At 37.8% G+C, this 20,381-nt stretch overlaps 1 protein-coding gene and 1 long non-coding RNA gene across 3 annotated transcripts in view; one reads left to right on the top strand and one right to left on the bottom strand.

Moving 5' to 3' along the window:
• Positions 1-1,983, top strand: part of LOC132709395 (uncharacterized) — a 27,875-nt gene extending 25,892 nt beyond the window's left edge. The window contains exon 2 of the long non-coding RNA XR_015728671.1: positions 1-1,983. This exon is cut by the window's left edge and continues 666 nt beyond it. This is a non-coding gene — a long non-coding RNA (uncharacterized LOC132709395).
• BTBD16 (BTB domain containing 16) overlaps positions 1-20,381 on the bottom strand; it is a 40,558-nt gene that overhangs the window by 4,148 nt on the left and 16,029 nt on the right. For both annotated transcript variants that reach the window (XM_034436377.3, XM_034436375.3), the window contains exons 11-15: positions 17,997-18,116; positions 10,013-10,104; positions 5,809-5,891; positions 4,179-4,256; positions 843-941 (exon numbers count right to left, since the gene is read on the bottom strand). In XM_034436377.3, the coding sequence (XP_034292268.2) occupies positions 843-941; positions 4,179-4,256; positions 5,809-5,891; positions 10,013-10,104; positions 17,997-18,116 (472 nt within the window). The remainder of the gene's footprint in view (positions 1-842; positions 942-4,178; positions 4,257-5,808; positions 5,892-10,012; positions 10,105-17,996; positions 18,117-20,381) is intronic.

Raw genomic sequence — 20,381 nt, 5'->3', positions numbered from 1 at the left:
CTTTGTGTTTTTTATTATGTTGAATGTATAATCTAGCTCAATTTTTTAAATTGATGTTGAAAATCATTTGATGCCACAAAATGCGCTGTCTAACCTGCTAGAGGCATCTTCCTCTCCCAATCCTTTCTTCAGAATTCATTAGATTAAACAAACAAACAAACAAAAAGAATCTTAACATGGAACGTACTACAGATAGTTCTTGACTTACCACCACAATTGAGCCCAAAATTTCTGTTAAGTGAATTTTACCCATCTAATGACCTTTCTTGCCACAGTTGTTAAGTGAATCAGTGCAGTAGTTAAGTTAATAACATGGTTGGTAAGTGAATCTGGCTTCCCCATTAACTTTGCTTGTCAGAAGGGTGCAAAAGGGGATCACATGACCCTGGGATACTGCAACCGTTATAAATATGAGTCAGTTGCCAAGTGTCTGAATTTTGATCATGTGATCATCAGGATACTGCAAGCATTGTGAGTGTGAAAAACGATCATAAGTCACTTTTTTCAGTGCCATTGTAATTTCAAACAGTCACTAAACGAACTGTTGTAAGTCAAGAAATACCTGTATATAAGAAAGAGGCAAACCCACAATATTAAGCACTTAAATGATTACTTTTCAGGTAGGCATATATAAGCCATTGTTCCCTAAGCAAATCCTTCCATGTGTGAGAATATATTTTCATCCTCCATTGTCAACATGAGTCAAAATAGCTGAAGTTACCCTTCTGGGTATAGATGACAATTGTCTACAGACTGCACAATACTTTCAAAAAGAAATAAAATAAAAATAAAAGTCCAAGTATTACTTTGAACCTCAAGGATCTTAGAAATGCTGTTCTTACTTTCATGTAAAAACTGTATGCTGAAGCATCATGTTTTACTGCTTTTAGCTCGAAGAAGAATCCATAAATGGAAATTACTTCTGCATGATATCTTGGTTCCTGAAATAATCAGCATGTTAATTTGTGTACATAAAGGTACGCTATTGCAGTGTCTTAAAATATCAGAAAATGATCAGTTATGAGGAATAAATAACTCATTAGTACCTAATTTATTCTCTACAGGAGAATTTGCTTTGTTGTTTGCTTCCTTTTACTAATCCCTGTTAAGGATTTTTAGAGCAATGAAATACTACTTATTTCCTTATACATTAACTACACATACTCACTGCAGCAAGAATTATATTTGCACAAAATTGGAAACAAAACAATATACCCTCAGACGAAATAGTAATTAGGAAAATTCTTGAATGTGCAGAAATGGATAAAATGACTATGGAGCTAAAAGAGAGGGAAGGTTCGGACTATTATGAAGTATGGAATAAAATGTACTATTGGCTCAAAAATAGAAACCAAAACAGGAAATGTTTAACTTAGTACTAATGAAACTTAAATTCGAGTAATTGAACAACATTAAACAAAGAAATGTAAATATAAATGAATATAAATTGGTAGATAAGAATAATGAATACTACTATGAATGTTAATATATACTTTTTTAAAAAAAAAAAATTATATGCTGCCCTTCTCCGGAGACTCAGGACGGCTTACAAGGCATTAAGCAATAGCCTTCATACTTTTGTATATTTTATACAAAGTCAGTTTATTGCCCCCACAAACCGGGTCCTCATTTTACCTACCTTAGAAAGGATGGAAGGCTGAGTCAACCTTGAGCCTGGTGAGAATTGAACTCGCAGTAATTGCAGGCAGCTGGAAGCTAAATACTACCTTTAACAGTAGCATTAGTCTGCTGCACCACTTAGGCTCCTGTTAATGTAATGTTATTATACTACTATTGAGAAGTAAATAGATATGCTAGAATAGAGAATTACAAAAGCAAAATACATATGCCGATACAGAAAGCTGTAAAATGACCTTAGATGGTATGTATTGTTTGCTGTGCTTTGTTTTGTTTTTGTGGTTGTTTTTTATGTTGTTTTTAAAGACAAAACTGTTTAATAAAAATTATTTTAAAAAAAAGAAATACTACTTATTTCCTGTATCATTGTCTGCAAATAATGTAAGATATTAACTGAGATTCCATACATGAATATATTACATTTGTATTTATGTACATATAGTAGTAGCTTGTTTTTTTTTATTTATTTAAAAAGTTTTACAAATACATTTTCTCCCCAGTTTCCCCCCCCCCAAGCCCTCCCTAACCCATCCCTCCTCCCAAGACTTCCTCAGGATGAAGTCCAAATCAAAATCACATTTTATAAGACTTAAACCCCTCCACCCCCTGTGTGTTATTTATATCTTCATAAAATTCAGCTAATCTATCCCTGCATAATACATTCAGCTAAAAGCTATCTGATATTTCCTAGCTTGATATTTATTCTGCACATAATCTATCCACTTCTTCCACTCCCATACATAAGTCTCTTGAGTCCGATCTTTTAGATACGCTGAGATCTTCGCCATCTCTGCAAAACTAGCCATCTTCAAAGTCCATTCTTCTATAGTGGGCATAACATCATTTTTCCAATATTGACCTATCAATAATCTCGCTGCTGTCACCATGTACAATATCAACTTTGTTTCACCCAATGTAAAACCCTTAACTATACCCAATAAAAACAATTGTGGAGAAAACTGAAGTTTTTTCTTCAGAACATTTTGCATAACCCACCAAATTTTTATCCAAAAAGCCTTCACTTTCTTGCAGGTCCACCATATATGATAATATGTAGCATCTAAGCAATCACATCTCCAACATTTTGATTGAATATTAGGATACATACACGACAATTTCTTAGGATCTAAATGCCACCTATAAAACATTTTATAAAAATTTTCCCTCAAATTCTGCGACTGTAAATTTAACATTCTGGACCCATATTTTTTCTCATGTTTCCAACATCACTGGTTCTGCAAAATTTTGGGCCCACTTTATCATACAATCTTTAACCAATTCGTTTTCCGAATCTCTTTCTAACAAAACATTATAAACCCTCTTAATATGCATTGGACCTTTCTCTTTTATATGTCTAACCAATTCTTCTTCATGCATCATTATGCCAAATTTTTGATCTTCTTTCCATCTCAGTTGGAGTTGATTGTACTGTAGCCAAATTAAATTAATCCCCTCTTCCAACAGTGTTTCTAATGTCTTTAGTTGCCATCTGCCCCCATCCATAAAAAGAACTTTTTGTATAAACCCCCCCCCCGAGTGGCATTATATTTGTATTCCACATAATATGACCAAGATCCAGCCATAACGGTATTTTGTAAGTAGTAGTAGCTTGTTAAGAATCCCAGATTTTTCAAAAAAATTATTGTTCGAAGAAGAAAACTACAGAAACCAATCTAACCAAACCTAAGCATTTTGATGTCTCATTCAGTTCCATGAGAGAATTGAGCATGTGTTTAAGATTAAAATACTTAAATTTTCCTCAAAATAATCCCACCAAATTCAATAGGACTTTTAATAAATATATCTAGTATAGTATTGCAATATAATTTCCCATTATTTGTAAAATCATTGCAATGCAAACCTATATGTGTTTATGCAGAAGTCAGTTGCATCAATTTAATCGGACTTATTCTTTAATTGAGTATGTGTAGGATATATCATATGTTTTTTGTTTTTTTTTTAAATTTGATTTATATGCCACCCTTCTCCGGAGACTCAGGGCAGCTTACAATGCATTAAGCAGTAGCCTTCATAATTTTGTATATTTATACAAAGTCAGCTTATTGCTCCCATAAACTGGGTCCTCAATTTACCCACCTTAGAAAGGATGGAAGGCTGAGTCGACCTTTAGCCTGGTGAGAATTGAACTCGCAGTAATTGCAGGCAGCTGGATGTTAAATGCTGCCTTAGGAGGCATTAGCCTCCTATGCCACTCAGGCTCTGTAATATCTATATTTAATTTGTACATATACAAGAATTTTTGAATATTTTTGGGTAGAATGAAAATCCCAATGGCCTGCAGATATGTTACAGTATGATCTCTATCGTCCACCTTCAATTTGCCAATTATAGGTGGGATGATAGTTGAAAATTTCTACAGTGTAGACAGATTAGGAATAAACTGTATTATAATCAGTTTCTTTGATTTCAGCAATGCACTTTATTCCCATTGATATTGCCCTGGAAGATTGTATAAGAGATTCTGTTGACTGCATTTTGTCATTTCTCCCACTTAATTTAGCAAGTTCTTCACAGCTTACCTCCCTGAGCATAAGACCAAATCTCACTGCTTGAGTGTTAAAATCTGCCTGAAAGGCCATGTCACCACCATTTTCTAGCTGAAACGAAAATAAAATCTTCCATATTTAGCATGCATAAATTTGGTACTTTTTCATTTAAATATAGCATTCAATAAAATTGAACAGAAAATGCAATTGTACCTCAGCCGTATCCCAATTTTCTTATCAATGTTATATAATGTCACAAGTTTTCTATTTCGGACAGCATTTATAATTGTTTGCATGTTACATCATTATTCCTTACAGCCCACTGGTATGACCTGCTTATGTGAGTCATGGCACAGGGAGGTTTAGTGTGTCATACAAACTTCAAAACTTAACTAAGTGGCCCAAAATATCATGAGCTTGGCCATCTGAAATCTTGTAAGATTTGAGCAAAGACAGACGTTTTTCAGATTTTAGTGTTCTGCTAGGTTTTGGTAAAATATATTGTCATCTATATCAGGATCATCTGTAATACTCGCACAGATGACTAAAGGATTATTTCTGTACTTTATAATGCAGAATGATTTCATTATATTCTGACACAGCAATAGTTGGATGACTCTAGAAAATGGTATATTTGACAGGTCAAATAACCTGAACAGTTCAGTCTGGTATCTAAATGCTAAATGATAATAATTTCATGGCTTCCAGATTTTTCTACCATTCTTGACCTTTAAACTGACCTATTAACTTATTTAACTGAACTATTTTTCAAATATGAACAAACATGTTCAAAAAGAGAACTATTTACAGCAGAATGGATAGTCACTGAGTTTCTTCACAAAGTAATGAAAACATTCCCTATTCCTATTTATAAACTAATGTCCAACACTTGGCAAACTTGTCTGATCTCAAAAAAGAGCTAATCAAGGTCAGACACTAAGTGGGACATTACTAGGAAATGGCAAAGCTATGGACTAGACTGTAGGGTTGGTGGGGGGGGGTGTTTGTTGAAAAAACATCTTGGAAGGCTGAGTTTGTAAAGAGGTTGTGGGTCAATTAATCAGTAGAACTGCTTCCTTCCAGAAGTTTCAGGGGCTGTAACCCTGGAGGTTTTTAAGAAGAGACTGGACAGCCTCCAACTCTGCTGTTCTGTTATTCTGTTAAGAGGACAGTAGCAAACCAATACTGTTCATTGCCATGACAACTGCATGGTTATGTACATTCTGTTATCAGGACTTGAAGAAGATATTTTCTCCTGCATCAACTTCAAGTAAAGAGAAGTAAACACTTGCTTTTTTTTTTTGGTAAAAGTCTTTGCAAAATAAGAGTTAAGTATCAATTTGCAGTATGGACAATGCTATTGTGACACAATGTGGTAAAACTGATTCACTTTTCATATCAGCTTCATTACACATACTTAGAAGTGATATTAATATGGCCCTACATGTATGTACAGTATGTTTTACCTGTGTTCTATATTTTTGTGTATAGATCTGAGTAGTGCCATCAAATATAGAAGTACAGTTCCAAATTAAAGATTTTTGTTTTAATGCAAGGTCCCTGCACATATACAAAGGTAAACAGTGAAAATATCTCATATGAAAAACTAGAGTTTACAATCAATCCAGACTGACCCATTATCACATTAAGCAAACCAACTCACTGCATGGTAGTGATCAGACAAGATCCTTGTAAGCCATGGCAAAGGAAAGAAATTGATTTCCCATAGCTCCTCTAGATGTCTACCTTTGGAAAAGACAAAAGCAACAATTCAGTTGTTCCATTTATATTATTCAGTACCAAAGAAAAAGCTGTTTCTGATACACTAAGGAGAATAACTTATGGGCAGGTTGGATAGGTATAATAAGAATATAACAGGAATAAAGATATATGAGGTATAGCTGGGGCTTTAAAATGACAGTTTATAAAAAAAAACATGAAAGAAAGCTGTAGGATAAGACTGTATTCCTTCTTACTTTCTAGAATAGGATTATTATACCATAGGCATTGGACAATATCCCGCCTTGTGAGGATCCCTCCATTCAATCAGCAAAAGATAGCCTTTTACTGCCACCTCGGCAATCACATTGAGCAGCTCGGGCAGGGCAGCCGATACGTGGCAGGGAGCCAGGTACGTAATCAGCAAGCCCATCTGCCTCCCATGTCCCCACTTCACGAGGAGGGACTCACATCCGGCTATCTGAGGTACAGTGGCCTCCCTTGGAGCAAATCCTTCCTTTACCAGAACCGCCACCCCCCCGCCCCTCCCCTGGGACCTCGGTTGATGGAATGCATAGAAACCTGGTTGGCACATCTCGACGAGGGGAAACCCCCCTCCTGGCCCAACCAGGTCTCTGTAATACCTATCAGGTCCGCACCCCCCTCCTGAGCCAGATCACAAATGAGGGGGGGCTTTATTTACCACGGACCTGGCATTGCACAACATCAACCGGAGGCCCAGATCCTGGGGGTCCGAACAACCCAGGGAACGATAAGAGCATTGGGGGCTGGAGCGCGCAATCGCTCGCAAGTAGCGAGTGCACCCTCCCCTAACACAATATGTCCCCCTGCTCCCACCATATCTGCCCCTCCCACCCACGGTGTCAATGGAAACGCCCTCCCCAGTATAGGAACTAACCCTCCCGTCCCCCCAAGACCCAGTCCCGACACCTGTGGGTTGCCCCCTAAACCCACCCCAGTTGTACACGTTACATCCTCCCTCCCACCCCTTAAAAAGCAAATTAAAAAGCAATACAAAGAACTTTTAAAACTTTTAAAATCTCCCACGTCCTTGTGCCATGACTTATCTGAGGATCTGCTGACTGGATAAGGAATCTCAATAAGGTACTTAGGCTATGGGAGTGCCATCTCCAGAATATTTTATTTTATGCCGTGCACCGCCCAGAGTTTAGTGGCATCAAACTTGAAATAATTAATTAGTTAATTTTCTCTTCTGAACACTTCCTGCACTATTTTTCCTGTTCCCCACTGACTAGTCACAAAAGTGTTCAGCCTCCTGGCCTTTTATCTACTCATCCTCACCCATTAGCCCTACCTGTCTATCCTGCTACAGCAGCTACACCAATCTGATTATTTATATCTGGTGAATTATAAACAAAAACTTTTCTTCCTCTGTCACTATCTCCTCCATCACTGCTACAATCATGAATCTGTCACTATGAAATTTATCTGCAGCCCTTCCCAAACCTTAGGAATCTGGATTTATACCCAGTGGTTCAGCTGTAGTGGTACTACGGAACTCTTTCTTAACATACCAAGATTGATTACATTTAACTAGTTAGGGTTTTTTTTGTGACTTAGGCTCTTGTGTAGGACACAGGTGCCTTTTTAAAAATGGTCTTTGCCTTCCAATTAAAATGCTCTGAAGGAAGCCTGACAATTGCTCAATAAAATCCTGGTTTAGAAGTACCTTAAGGCAATTCATTACTCTGACTGCACTTTTCACCCAGTGCTCATTCCTGCTTTTGCTTGTAATGTTAACAGAATTAAACATTGTCAAACAAAAGCAATCTTGTGTCAACAATGCACGTAATCTAAACTTGTCAGAGTTGGGAGTTTTGCACAGTCTGTAGTCATGCAGTTCTTCCTGTCATATGTTTCTGCCAGCCAAACATGCCAAGAATCAAGTTTTACAACGTTGGCCCATTCACCTGTTTATGGGATGTTCACACAATGAAAAATAGATTTGGCAATCATTTTTGTGTAACTGCTGCTAAATAATTTCTTATCATTTGCTCACAAGGGTGCAAAGAATGTCATTTACCTCAGACTCCTAGAGTTGGAGCCTCTGTTTTTCATTTGGGGAATGGATGGCTTAAGTCTTCCAGAATTATAGGACATTCATTTCACTCCTTAAAATGCTTGAGCCCTTTCCCTCAAAGGCCTTTGCTCAATTTTGCAATACAGACATCAACATATCACACTAATCTTAACTAGAAATTTCATTTAGGGCAGTGTTTCTCAACTTTGGCCATTTAAAAGATGTATGGACCTCAACTCCCAGAATTCCCTAGCAAGCATTCTGAGAAATTCTGGGAGTTGAAGTCCATACTCTACAAGTTTCCAAGTTTGAGAAACATTGATTTGGAGGCGGGTGGGGGGTGGGGGGTGGGGGTGGGGGTGGGGGAGAGGAATGCATCTGAAATCTATGAGGTGGAGACTTTTAAGTGCTTCTTCTGTGTTGAAAGGAGTAAATATACCGTCAGCCTGCAAATGAAAGCAATTATTGTTGAAGCTTACAATATAGCTGAGTGGTTTATTTTAAAGAATGTGAATAAAGAAGCTTTTCACTCACTTGTTCCTCTGCCACAAGTAAACAATACATTTCACATAGCTGGAACTATTATATACATCTGATAAACTGGTTAAAAGCTAGGCTGGTACTGGGGAGATTTGCCCTCACTGGCTAACATGTGCCAATCACTCTCTTTCTCACTGAGTTCTTGAAGACAAGTGGGAGGAGATAGTGTTGTGGATGTTGTCTGGATTTCCAGAATGAAAGATAAGAGAGGGAGGGAAGGAGAGAGAGACAGAGAGAGAGAAAGAGAACTGCTAAATAAACATAATGGTTGGGAGTTGTAATTCCATCTCCTCTGCTGAGCATCAAATCAAGAAAAGCAGTAAAAATGTTGTTAGACCTAAAGATGGTGTCAGATTTCTTTTCCACTGACTTGACATGAAATAGTTGCATAGAATGGCAAGCAATGTATAGGAGAGATCAGTCATCAGAACAGAATGTTGCATGGTTAGATCGACTGTCACAGCACTGATTAACTCTTGGAGAACTTGGGTGTGTCAAAGCAATGTGACTGGGCTTGGTCACTGTCAAATGAGTGATCCATGCTGTCAAAGCCAGCAACGCCATTATGCTTGTCATAGACCCATCCACATAAAGTCAAAGAAAGCAGGACTTACCTGTTTTGGGGGCCTGGAGCCTACCAAACTTACCATCAGTTATGTTATCCTTTTTATAATGTATTGTACTTTAAAGTATCAAGTGTATGTTTCTACTATTTCCTTAGATAACATGAAACAAGTGGTTAAAGACTACTTTATAGATTCAAAGAGTTAATTCCCATAACTACTTTTTCCTTTATTTTTTAATGTGTCCGTGAAAATTAATTAGGAGGTAGAAGTGGGACTGAACAAAACTTGAAATCCCTTTCCTTGATTGAAAAAAATCATTACTTTATAAAGGCGTCAGGAGATATAGTTCAATCAAGTTGTTCCCAAATGGAAAAAGTACAACAGAGAAAATGTAGATAGAATTTTAATATATATTTTGTATGTATAAGGTAAAGGTTCCCCTTGCACATATGTGCTAGTTGTACCTGACTCTAGGGGGTGGTGCTCATTTCTGTTTCAAAGCCTAAGAGCCAGCACTGTCCGAAGACATCTCCGTGGTCATGTGGCTGGCATGACTAAACACCAAAGGCGCACAGAACGCTGTTACTTTCCCACCAAAGGTGGTCTCTATTTTTCTACTTGCATTTTTACGTGCTTTTGAACTGCTAGGTTGGCAGAAGCTGGGACAAGTAACAGGAGCTCACCCTGTTATGCGGCACTAGGGATTCGAACCGCTGAACTGCCGACCTTTTGAGCGACAAGCTCAGCGTCTTAGCCACTGTGTCCCCTTTTGTATGTATATACAGCTATATAATAATAGTTTTCTTTCATATATAGCTGTAGGATACTTTGAAACCTATTCTATAAAGTACCATGTAAAATGGTATGTTGATAGAAATCTTACTGAATTGATGGACGTTTACAAATAAATATTGTTTTTTGTCATCACAAAATTTAGAACAGCTGATTATCTGAATAATCACAGAAAAAAGTATACTTACTTGAAGTAATGCCATGTAAACGAAGAGACTGAAAGATAGCCATGTATTGCTGTCCTTCTTCCCTTTCCAGGAAGGCACAGGTCTTGGGTAAACTAAAGAATCAGAATAACGGACCAAAGACTTTACTCAATGCCAACACCAACATTATCACCACCCTGAAACATTTCACTCTATAAACATTATTTTCCTCATGGAAAGCCTTTGCAATGCAGTGAAGAGTAAAATTCAAGGCAGCCACACAGACACAACTATCTCAAGGCAAGGTACTACAAATGAGATGATGGATATATGCTCTTCCTTCAGCAACACAATGGCCATGGAAAGCACATCAACCTCAAAGTCTTCATTGTGCTGTAACTGTTTTTTTTTTATTGCAATTGTTTGTTTGTAAATCTTTACACTCCTCAATTTGGCATGGGAACTGTACTGTATACAGATTATGGCAAATACATAATAGCAATAGCAATACCTCTTAGATGTATATACCGCTTCATAGTGCTCTTACAGCCCTCTCTAAGAGGTTTACAGAGTCAGCGTATTGCCCCCAACAACCTGGGTCCTCATTTTACCGATCTTGGAAGAATGGAAGGCTGAGTCAACCTTGAGCCCCATCAGCTCCATCCAAAAGCATTCAGGCATGTTGTTCAGAGAAACATGTGACCGACTTTTAGCTGCAACTTCAGAAAAGAGACCACTCGGGACTTTCTGAAGATTGAGGAGGCCAGGAGCTTTGCTCCCAGTGAGATATTAGACTAGAGATGGCTCTTCAAGGAAATTTTCAGGGCTACATATTAGAGCATCTGCTGTAGGTGTTGTGGGTGAGGGGGCTCAGGCTAGAGGGAGAAATGTCTACCCTGTTTTGTTCTCCTTTCATTGTCCCCTTAGAATGCCTCACTATATCTAATGCTAGGATTGACTCTGAGAAGAGTAAGAACTTGCCTAAATAAGAGGCCATGGGAAGGAAAGTGAAACGAAAGTGACTGCATAACACCAAAACATAACATCTAAACTCTGACTTACTAGCTTCATCCGATTAATTGGCTTCTTGTGAAAACTACAAAACTAAACATTGCCTAGTCAGTTGAAAGCAGAAACAAATGCCTTTGATCTCAGAGTCGCATCAGAGAAGGAGAGAAGGAAAGGTAAGTAACTCAACTCTTTCTTCAATGCAAAAGTAAATCATAGTTTATTGTTGTATTTATTCCCAGCCAGAATTTACACATGTGTTTCTATACTGTAATAACATTGACTGGTGGGTCAAAATTTATTTTGGGAGTGACATGCAATATGGAACGCTTAATCTGGTAATAAAACCCTGAAAGATTATGTGCAAGGTCCCTCAAAGGTTGTTCCAAAGGTTGAATCGATACCTAACTGCAGGTAATATCTAACCAGCCATTTAGGTGGTTATATAATGATTAATAAAAGCTGAGCACCTCATTTCAAGACTTAGGCTTTTCCAACGCGGAAGAAAGGAGCAGCCCTGAGTTGGTAGACTAAACAAAGCTGTCAAAGGTTCACTGATCTAAGCAGTGAGTGCTTGGGTAGGGTTTGATAAACAAATCAAAATTTTCAGATAGTGGCGTTAAAGATTTCTATAGTATTCCTCAAGCAAGTCTTTTTCTGCATTATTTCATACAAACATGTCTAGATGGCCTTGTTATCTAAAGTGTGTTTAAAACACTGGGAAAAAAATCTATCTTCAAGTTCTTAAAAAAAAAAAATCTGAAGAATGCACTTGATTTTTTTTTCTGATAAGGTAGTGCAGAAGAGTATGGCCTGAACAAGATCTGAGGCAGCTGCTAGTAAAACATGAACTTCATCTGGAAAGACAGAAAAGAGTGAAGAAACTCAAGATGGGCCTGCCTTCTTCACTCTCTTTGGTAGCAGAGAGAGGGGAAGAGAAACTGAGTCACACTTTCAAGATTCTGTTATTATAGCTTATACCCAATACAGGTATAAGCTTACAACAGTTTGCTTAGTGACCGTTCAAAGTTACAGCACTAAAAAAAGTGACTTATGACCATTTTTCACACTTGTGACTGCTGCAGCATCCCCATGGTCATGTGATTTACATTTGGATGCTTGACAGCTGACTCATATTTATGACGGTTGCAGTGTTCCAGAGTCGTATGATCTCCTTTTGCGAACTTCTGACAAGCAAAATCAATGGGGAAACCAGATTTACTTATTAATTTAACAACTGCAGTGATTCACTTAACAAACGTGACAAGAAAAGTTGTAAAATGGGGCAAAACTCACTTAACAAATTTCTCACTTAGCAACATAAATTTCAGGCTCAATTGTGGTCGTACTTTGAGGACTGCCTGTAATGAAGAATTCTCTTATTTCTTGTGGTGTCTGTTTCCTAATATGATCTGCCTCAAAGATCTGACAGACAACTTCAAGTGCCCTGTGCAAGGGAGAAAGGGAATATAAAGCTATCAAACTGAGAATATTTGCTTTTGCACTGCTGATTAGCATCCCTCCCTCAGACATGTCACTACTAACATGTAGATCAGGGGTGGGTTCTAAATTTTTTTATTACCTGTTCTGTGGGTGTGGCTTATTTTGTGGGCATGGCTTGATGGTCATGTGACAATTATTTAGGATTTAGCAGAGGTACTGGTCTACCAGGCTTTTAACTGCTTGCAGAGCTGTACTGATCTACCCATTTATTTTTTGCAGGCACTGGTCTACCCATTTATTTTTGCAGGCACTGATCTACTCATGTATTTTTGCAGGCACTGGTCTACCCATTTATTTTTGCAGGCACTGGTCTACTCATTTGTTTTCTTTTACCACTGATCAGCTGTAGGGCGGCCCTTTGAAGCCCCGCGGCAAGAGTTTAAACAGTTTTTCCCCTCAAGCCATCAACTGAGACTCAGGAGGCAGCAATAGATTGGGGATGGGGCCAAATAAAAGGTAAGAATAACGCGGGGGTGGGGGGGCGCGGGGGATGGGGGGCCAGAACCGGTTCGGTGATGTCATATCGTCACCGCTACCGGCTCGGGAGAACCGGGCCGAACCGGGAGGAACCCACCACTGATGTAGATTCAAAAGCCATCTGACATAGTAACTGAATATAGGATTACAACCCAAAGTCTCTGAGTTTCTAGGATGAATTCTCACGTCCACAGCTTGTCTTCTTTTTAAATATCTGTCCCCTTTTGCTTATTGATCTTTGCTGCCTCTTGCTTTCAATTTCAATTAAAAGTTAGTTAGTAAATGTCTTCCAATGTTATTTCAACTAAGCTGTTATCAACAGAACTTCTAAAATTGCAGCCATTCACAAAAAGAAACTCTGAAGTTAGTTAATCTTTTCATCTCATCCAGTGACTTTTGGGGAGTTCATCTGCAACTTTGCTTGATTCATTTCAAACACTTTTTATATTTTATTTTATAGATGCAAGGCATCCAGAAGTAAGCTCTCTGAATACCAAAAGAAAAAAGAAAAAGAAAAAGAAAATGCAATGTGTCATTACAAGGTCAGAAATAAATTAGCCGCCTGTTGCTATAGTTGACTTCAAAAGGCTAAAAGGAACTCAGAAATAGTTTTCTTTTACTTTAAACAATAGTTCATTTCCAGTTCCAAAGGATTTGCATAGAAACCAGCTGCCTTCACTGAAATTATCACAATGCCGCTTATCTGAATTTAACTCATTATTTAAATACAACATGTTTCACTTCATAATTTTGGAAAAATATTTTCCTGAGTTCTGCCAACATATTTGACTAACCATTTTAATTTATTTCTGCTCAGACGTTCGCTTTCTAGAATACAGTATGTGCCAACTTCTCACCTTTTCTCCATTATCACATACAAATATTGGTAATAAATATGTTTAACATTGATAATTAATCAATGTATTTTTAAAAAGACAAATGAGAACATGTACATATGAGCTTGGATTCAAACTTTGCTTTTTGGAGAAGAATAAATCTTCTCTCACAGACATACAGATGCACATTCCAATCATGGCAGTTGGTAAATTTTGGAATGAGGATATATTGTGAAATTGTAGATCAGGGATTGATAAACTTTTTGGACTTAGGGTCCATAGCTTTAGCTCACAGAGGCTGAGTTCAAAGTCATGCTTTGCTTAATCTTAATTTGTACAGAGGGTTAAATCACACCTGTATGGCAGCTAAACCAAAACCAGCAGGGCATATTTTAGCTTAGCATGTTATGTGAATCTACTTTGTGCTTTCTAGCTAAATCCATTTTTGCTTTTGAAAAACAGTTGATGAGATATGAGAATTTGAGATCAAACTAAGATTTAGAACAGGGGTGGAGAATGATGGCCCTTTTATGACTTGTGGACTTCAACTCCCAGAATTCCTGAGCTAGGAGCCTGGAAGTTGAAATCCACAAGTCATAAAGGAACCATCGTTCCCCCCTCTGGTTTAGAATGAAGTCATAAATATGCAAGTTCTTTTCTTTTGTACACCTGGAAGTTTCATTCTTTTTCCTTTCTATGAGTACCTTGAAGTAGATCAAGAAATAGTCCTAAAATCAGTGCTTCAGTGCAGTTGATTTTAAAACTAGGAAACTGGCTTTGCAACCAAGTCCTAATTAGTAATACACTAGTCTAGGGGTCTCCAACCTTGGCAACTTTAAGACTTGTGGACTTCAACTCCCAGAGTTCCTCGGCCAGTTGAAGTCCCACAAGTCTTAAAGTTGCCAAGGTTGAAGACCCCTGCACTAGTCACTGTATTTGCAGAATATAGATTTAAAGTATTTTAGACACTCTGTTCAATACCTTTTTTCAATTGATTGTGAATAATTCAATTGTCAAGATATCAGAGAAATCCAACAAAGCAGACATTAAGAAATACAAAGAAGGAATACAAGGCTCATGCAATTCAATTGAGTGAGTGATGACAGGGATCATCATTACACAAATACCTACTCCCTTATATTACATGTTGGCATGTAAATATTCAGTAATACCTTCTTGGTGTCATTGTAGTTTGATGAAGATACTGCTAACGAATGATTGAAAAATAATTTTTAAATGGCCTGGAAACAGGAAACGGACTACAGAAGGTGGGCAGGCTACTCAATAGCTGGGACATATACTGTAACAGAGATGGCATTGTAGAAACAGTTGGCTAGCTAGTGCTGGAAACAGGATGCTGCATTAAATGGACTTTGGCTTTGACTTAGAAGAACTCTTCCTATGTTCTCAGAGTCATGCTGAACATTAACTCTGAACTCTGCTGGGTTTTAAAATAGAGCTGTGATGTGGCAGAGGAGGCTTCTGTTGGAAAGAAATGCAAACACAGACCTCCTTTAGGCACTCTGGAATGAGTTCAGTTGTATGGTTCTTTGGAAACTGGCCAGTAACTGGGAATTGGCTGAGATTTCCAGCGCAAAAAATCTCTTGCAGCTGTTTCCATGAACTGTAAGGAACTGTTATAAAGTAGCAGAAAGCTACTTGGTATCTCATGTGGCTGCTAAACAATGTAAAGCTTTGTACATCTGCTTTTTCTCTTTGTCTATGGCAACCCAAGCCAAAAATACCTTGAGTTGATTCTGCAATTCTCTTTGCCAGACTTTTTTTGTACCCACAGAAAACTGTGCTTGAAGCATTTGCACCTAATACGCACAAGGATAACAGGTTATAAACAAAAAGCCACCTGATTATTCTCAGGATAACCTTTTAGGAAGGGTTGAATAGCATATAGTAATAGTATGGTTTTTAAGACACTCCAGTCTCAATATGTATCAGCCATATCCAAAAGAGGTCTAAGTGTAAATGCTATGCCAAAAATTTCAACCATCCTCGTGCAAATTGAAGAGACAGAAATTAATTTTTCTTTCCAAAGGGGAAGAAACTTTCAGCATCATTAAGGGTGAGATAGCATTTATCTTGCTTGGAAGGTAGGCAAAGAATATTTGTGTTTTGTTTCCTCATCATGTATTTATCTTTCCAAGGGACTGCGGGGTCCTTTCCATAACCACTTCATTACTTAGGTAAGTTATGCCTGGTCCCTGATGACTAAATGGACAAATGTCTATTATTACAACCAGTCCTGGTGGGATTGGTTCAATCATACTTGAATGATCTCATCAGACCTGTGTTATCCACTGATTTCCTCTCTTTTCTGCTTTTCAACCTTGCCAAGCAGAGTCAGTTTTCCCATCATCCACTTGTCTTGTAAAACCAGAGTACATGAATTTTTGCTTGCTGATCATGGCCTCAAGGGCTATTAGAATAAGATCTCTAGGATGTCATTCAAGACAACCCCTCCAATAGGACACTTTTCAGAACTGTGTGAAACCAGTGATGGGGGGGAAATGTTGCCAAAATAGACACACAAATAGCGCCTTCTAATCCCTTACAATAAAGCAAGAACAAAAAGCATTCTGAGAATGAAAATCAGACCTTCTTTGGCAGGGCAAGATAATGTTCATGAAGATGGATTTTGAAATAATCCATTTTTAATCAGCTGCAGTCATTGGATTTACTCATGTATAACTCTGGTTTCAATATGGTATCTATGTCTGGGAGTTGCATTAAAATAAATAGGAATCACTGCCAGATTAAAAGCCATTAGATTTACTCTTGAGAAGCATGTTTAGCCTGCTAGGGGAATTTTAATGGGTCCTATTTTCATACCTTTGTCTATTGGTTTGTTTCCTGTTAAATTTGCTTAATTTTGGTTGACATGATGGGATTTCAGCAAAACCTAGATGATTAGCAAAAGAATAAACTTCTAAAGTTCTGTCTACATGTATATATTTCCACATGGCTTAATAAATAAATGTTACATGATCTATTTATCCCCTTTTCAGCTATTTCAAACTGAAGCATGTTACAGAAGATTATATTAAACTGACAGAATACAAATCTGTAAATGTCAAGACTATTTAAAATTCAATAAGCTTAAATGAGATGATTAAAAGGATGGATTTCTGGTCAATTAATCAGCTATTTTGAAAGGCAATTGCCTTTGAAACGCAGATTGCTTAACCACATCATCTTACTGTATCATGTACATTATATTAAATGTAACCTGTAGAAGAATGCATTTATGCATCACATTCATCCTGCACATGTGCCTAGCTGCAAATGCCCTTATTTTCGGAAATCTTTTGATAGAACGAGTGCTTCTCAGGTCAAGCTAATAAACAATGATTCATCTAGGCCTTCAGCTCATTCCTATCACTTGGTGAAAAAGGCAGGGCTGGGGGGGATGGGGGGGAGGGATTAAAAAGAAGAGCATTTGATATTCCAGGCATGGGAACTCTCTTTTGATTCCGACAGTGATTTCTTTATAGTGGTCCATGACTCACAGGAAAGAATGGTTCATGGGATAGCACCAGCAGTGTTAAGACAGTCTTTTAAAAGAAATCAACCTAAACCACAAAAAGTATATTTCACAAGCCAGGCTGGAAATCTTTCATGAACTTGGCTCACTTCTTGGAATTCTGTTTGGGTCAGGAAAGGACATGAAAAGGATGACCTGCTGGCTTTCTGCCTTAGCAGCAGCAGATGCAGTTTAAGGGACTGTTAATTCTTTATATTATGTTTGACTGGGATTGGAAGGACATAGGTTCAGCTGTAAAACATAGGGGGAGATTTCTGCAGGGAGCCAGGGATGGCCTGATGGGCACCTTCCAACTCTTATTAGTCATTTATCTGAGACCAGCTCTCTTTCATAGCCCAACCGATACCATAGAACTTTTGAGAAATATAATAATGTAGCCCATTTAGAACTTCCTCTGTTGAAGACCACGTTGGATCTGGGAATCTCATATCATTACATAGTGGGTGTGGCTTAAAGAAGGCTCCCCACATCCTTTTCCATGTCCATCTCTCCTTTTCTACTTGCAATAGGCTAGAACTCCTGCAATTAGCCAAATGACAGCTTGGTAGCAGAAGAATTTTGAATTTAGGCTGAGAGCTGAAGGAAATCAGGCCTAAGCCCAAGACTGCTTTAGAGGAGGGTTATGATCCATGGAACAAAAGTATACCTGCTAAAATATGTGAGGATAGTATTATAAGATGGGATTATCTGAATTTTGGGATTTTGCTGCAGGAATACCCAGTATAGTGCAGTTCTCAAGAGGTAGAATTCATTGATGGTAAACAACCTGGCAAAAGAGGAAATATTAATCAATTAGTTACATTTTGAAGTAAACTTTTTTATTATTTTTTATTATTATATATTATCATTAAGTGTTGTACCTTATGATTCTTGATGAATGTCTCTTTTCTTTTATGTACACTGAGAGCATATGCACCAAGACAAATTCCTTGTGTGTCCAATCACACTTGGCCAATATAAAATTCTATTCTATTCTAACTTTTTTTTTAAAGAGCAGTCATTTTAAGACATAGCAAAAACATTTAATTTTAGAGTATTTCCCTTTAATCATGTTTTCAAAAATTCTATTCAAATACATGTAATATATTTCAGCATATTAATTAATGTGGATAATGGCAGATAAGGATTGTAATTCCAAAAACAGCAAATGATATGGCCCAGTGTTTGCAAAATGCCAAGTTTAATAGCAGCCAAAGGCACAAACTTGTATATTTTTTTAAAAAATATATTTTAACCTTTGAAATAGTGCAGTTAAGATTAACATCAATGCCATTTCAGTTTTCAGTAGGTACAGGCACCAACTTTAACAAGGAAGAAGTCCAGAGAATTTTGATTATGTTGCAGTTTAAATGTGAAAGCCCAACCGAAAATCTAGATCAGTGTTTCTTGACTTTGACAGTTTACGATGGGTGGACTTCAAGTCCCAGAATTCTGTAGCCAGTAATTCTGAAAGCTGAAGTCCACCCATCTTAAAGTTGCCATGGTTGAGAAATACTGGTCTAGAATATTATGATGATTACTTCTAATCTATAAAAATATTTTCAACACATTAGCAGTCAGATATGACTTTGTTGTAAAAGCAAAACATAATTTCATTTACTGATGCATATTCTCTATACATGCGGTGGCGCAGTGGTTAGAATGCAGTACTGCAGGCTAACTCACTGCTCACTCCAATTCTGAGAGGCTCAAGGTTGACTCAGCCTTCCATCTTCTGAGATAAAAAAAGGACTCAGATTGTTGGGGGCAACATGCTGGCTCTGTAAACTGCTTAGAGAGGGCTGTGGTATATAAGTCTAAGTGCTATTGCTATTTCCTGCATTTTTAATAAGAATCTCCACTGGATTGCTAGTATAATATCTACTGTCTAATCAAGACAAGTCTTGGCAACTAGTTGCTTCCTAAACTAATCTGATGGAATATTATCTTCTTGGCCCTCATCCTACCCGTAAAGAAGACTTTTCAGGGAGGAGATGAGGCTGAGAAATGGCCAGACTAATATTACATAACCCAAGAAGACAGAGGCTTTTGTGAAAACCAACAAGGAAATTTGAAAAGAACAGCTCTTAAAACTTTGGGGGAGGAAGCTAATTGCTTTCCGAGAAGATTAATGAAAGGCTCAGACAAGACAAGAGTCTGTTCAAAGATTAGAAGTGTGGAAAATGTGGGCAACTTTCAGCACCAGAGTGGAAATGAAATAGTTTGGCTATATACTGTAACTCAGTAGGAAAATGGAGAATTTGAGCAAATAGAGCTGGAAGACCTGTCACTTGCCTGCTACATATAGCTCCCCAGCTGACCAACACTTTTGTCTGGAAAGGTATATTCAAGACCCATGCTACCTAATCACTTGGGGAAGTGGGAAGAAAGCTAAAATGGATACTTGTACACTGATCATTCATTTCTCTTTTTCTGCCCTGGGTCAATTTTCATTTCTTATTATGAAGCTCCAATCTTATAAACTCAGGAAAAATAGAATATATTGAAAGGTGGGGGCAATTGGCAGATGTTCACTTTTTTAATGTTACTGTTTCTACAACAACAACAAATATTTCCAAGAAATATGCATGGTAAGTGGGACTACAAGACCATTTAGTCCGCCTAGCTTCACTATTCACAATGATCAGATTCAACCATTACCTGCTGAATCAGATCATAATATTCAGATTTGAAAGGTTCCATTTAATATAGCTACTATGTTTCCCCGAAAATAAGGCCCTGTCTTATATTTTTTTGAACCCTGAAATAAATGCTTGGCCTTATTTTCGGGGAGGTCTTATTATTTAGGGGCACATGAAGCAAGACAGGGCCCCTCTTGCCGTCTTATCTGATTTCCAGCTCTGTCTTCCTAACCCTAACCAGAGGAAATGGTGGGGACCAGCTACACATGTGCTTAAATATTTTGGGGGAGGGCTTATTTTCAGGGGAGGGCTTTTTATCCAAGAAGGTCTTCTTTTCAGGGAAACACAGTAATATGGATAAAGGTAGCCTTCCTGTTGAGTTGATTTCTTAAGTCTGGTCTAGCTAGCGG

Source organism: Pantherophis guttatus, chromosome 6 (assembly GCF_059756535.1).
Source record: "Pantherophis guttatus breed Tessera chromosome 6, ASM5975653v1, whole genome shotgun sequence".
NCBI lineage: Eukaryota > Metazoa > Chordata > Lepidosauria > Squamata > Colubridae > Pantherophis > Pantherophis guttatus.
The sequence above is the reverse complement of the archived record's forward strand: the minus strand, read 5'-3'. Positions and strand labels throughout refer to the sequence as shown.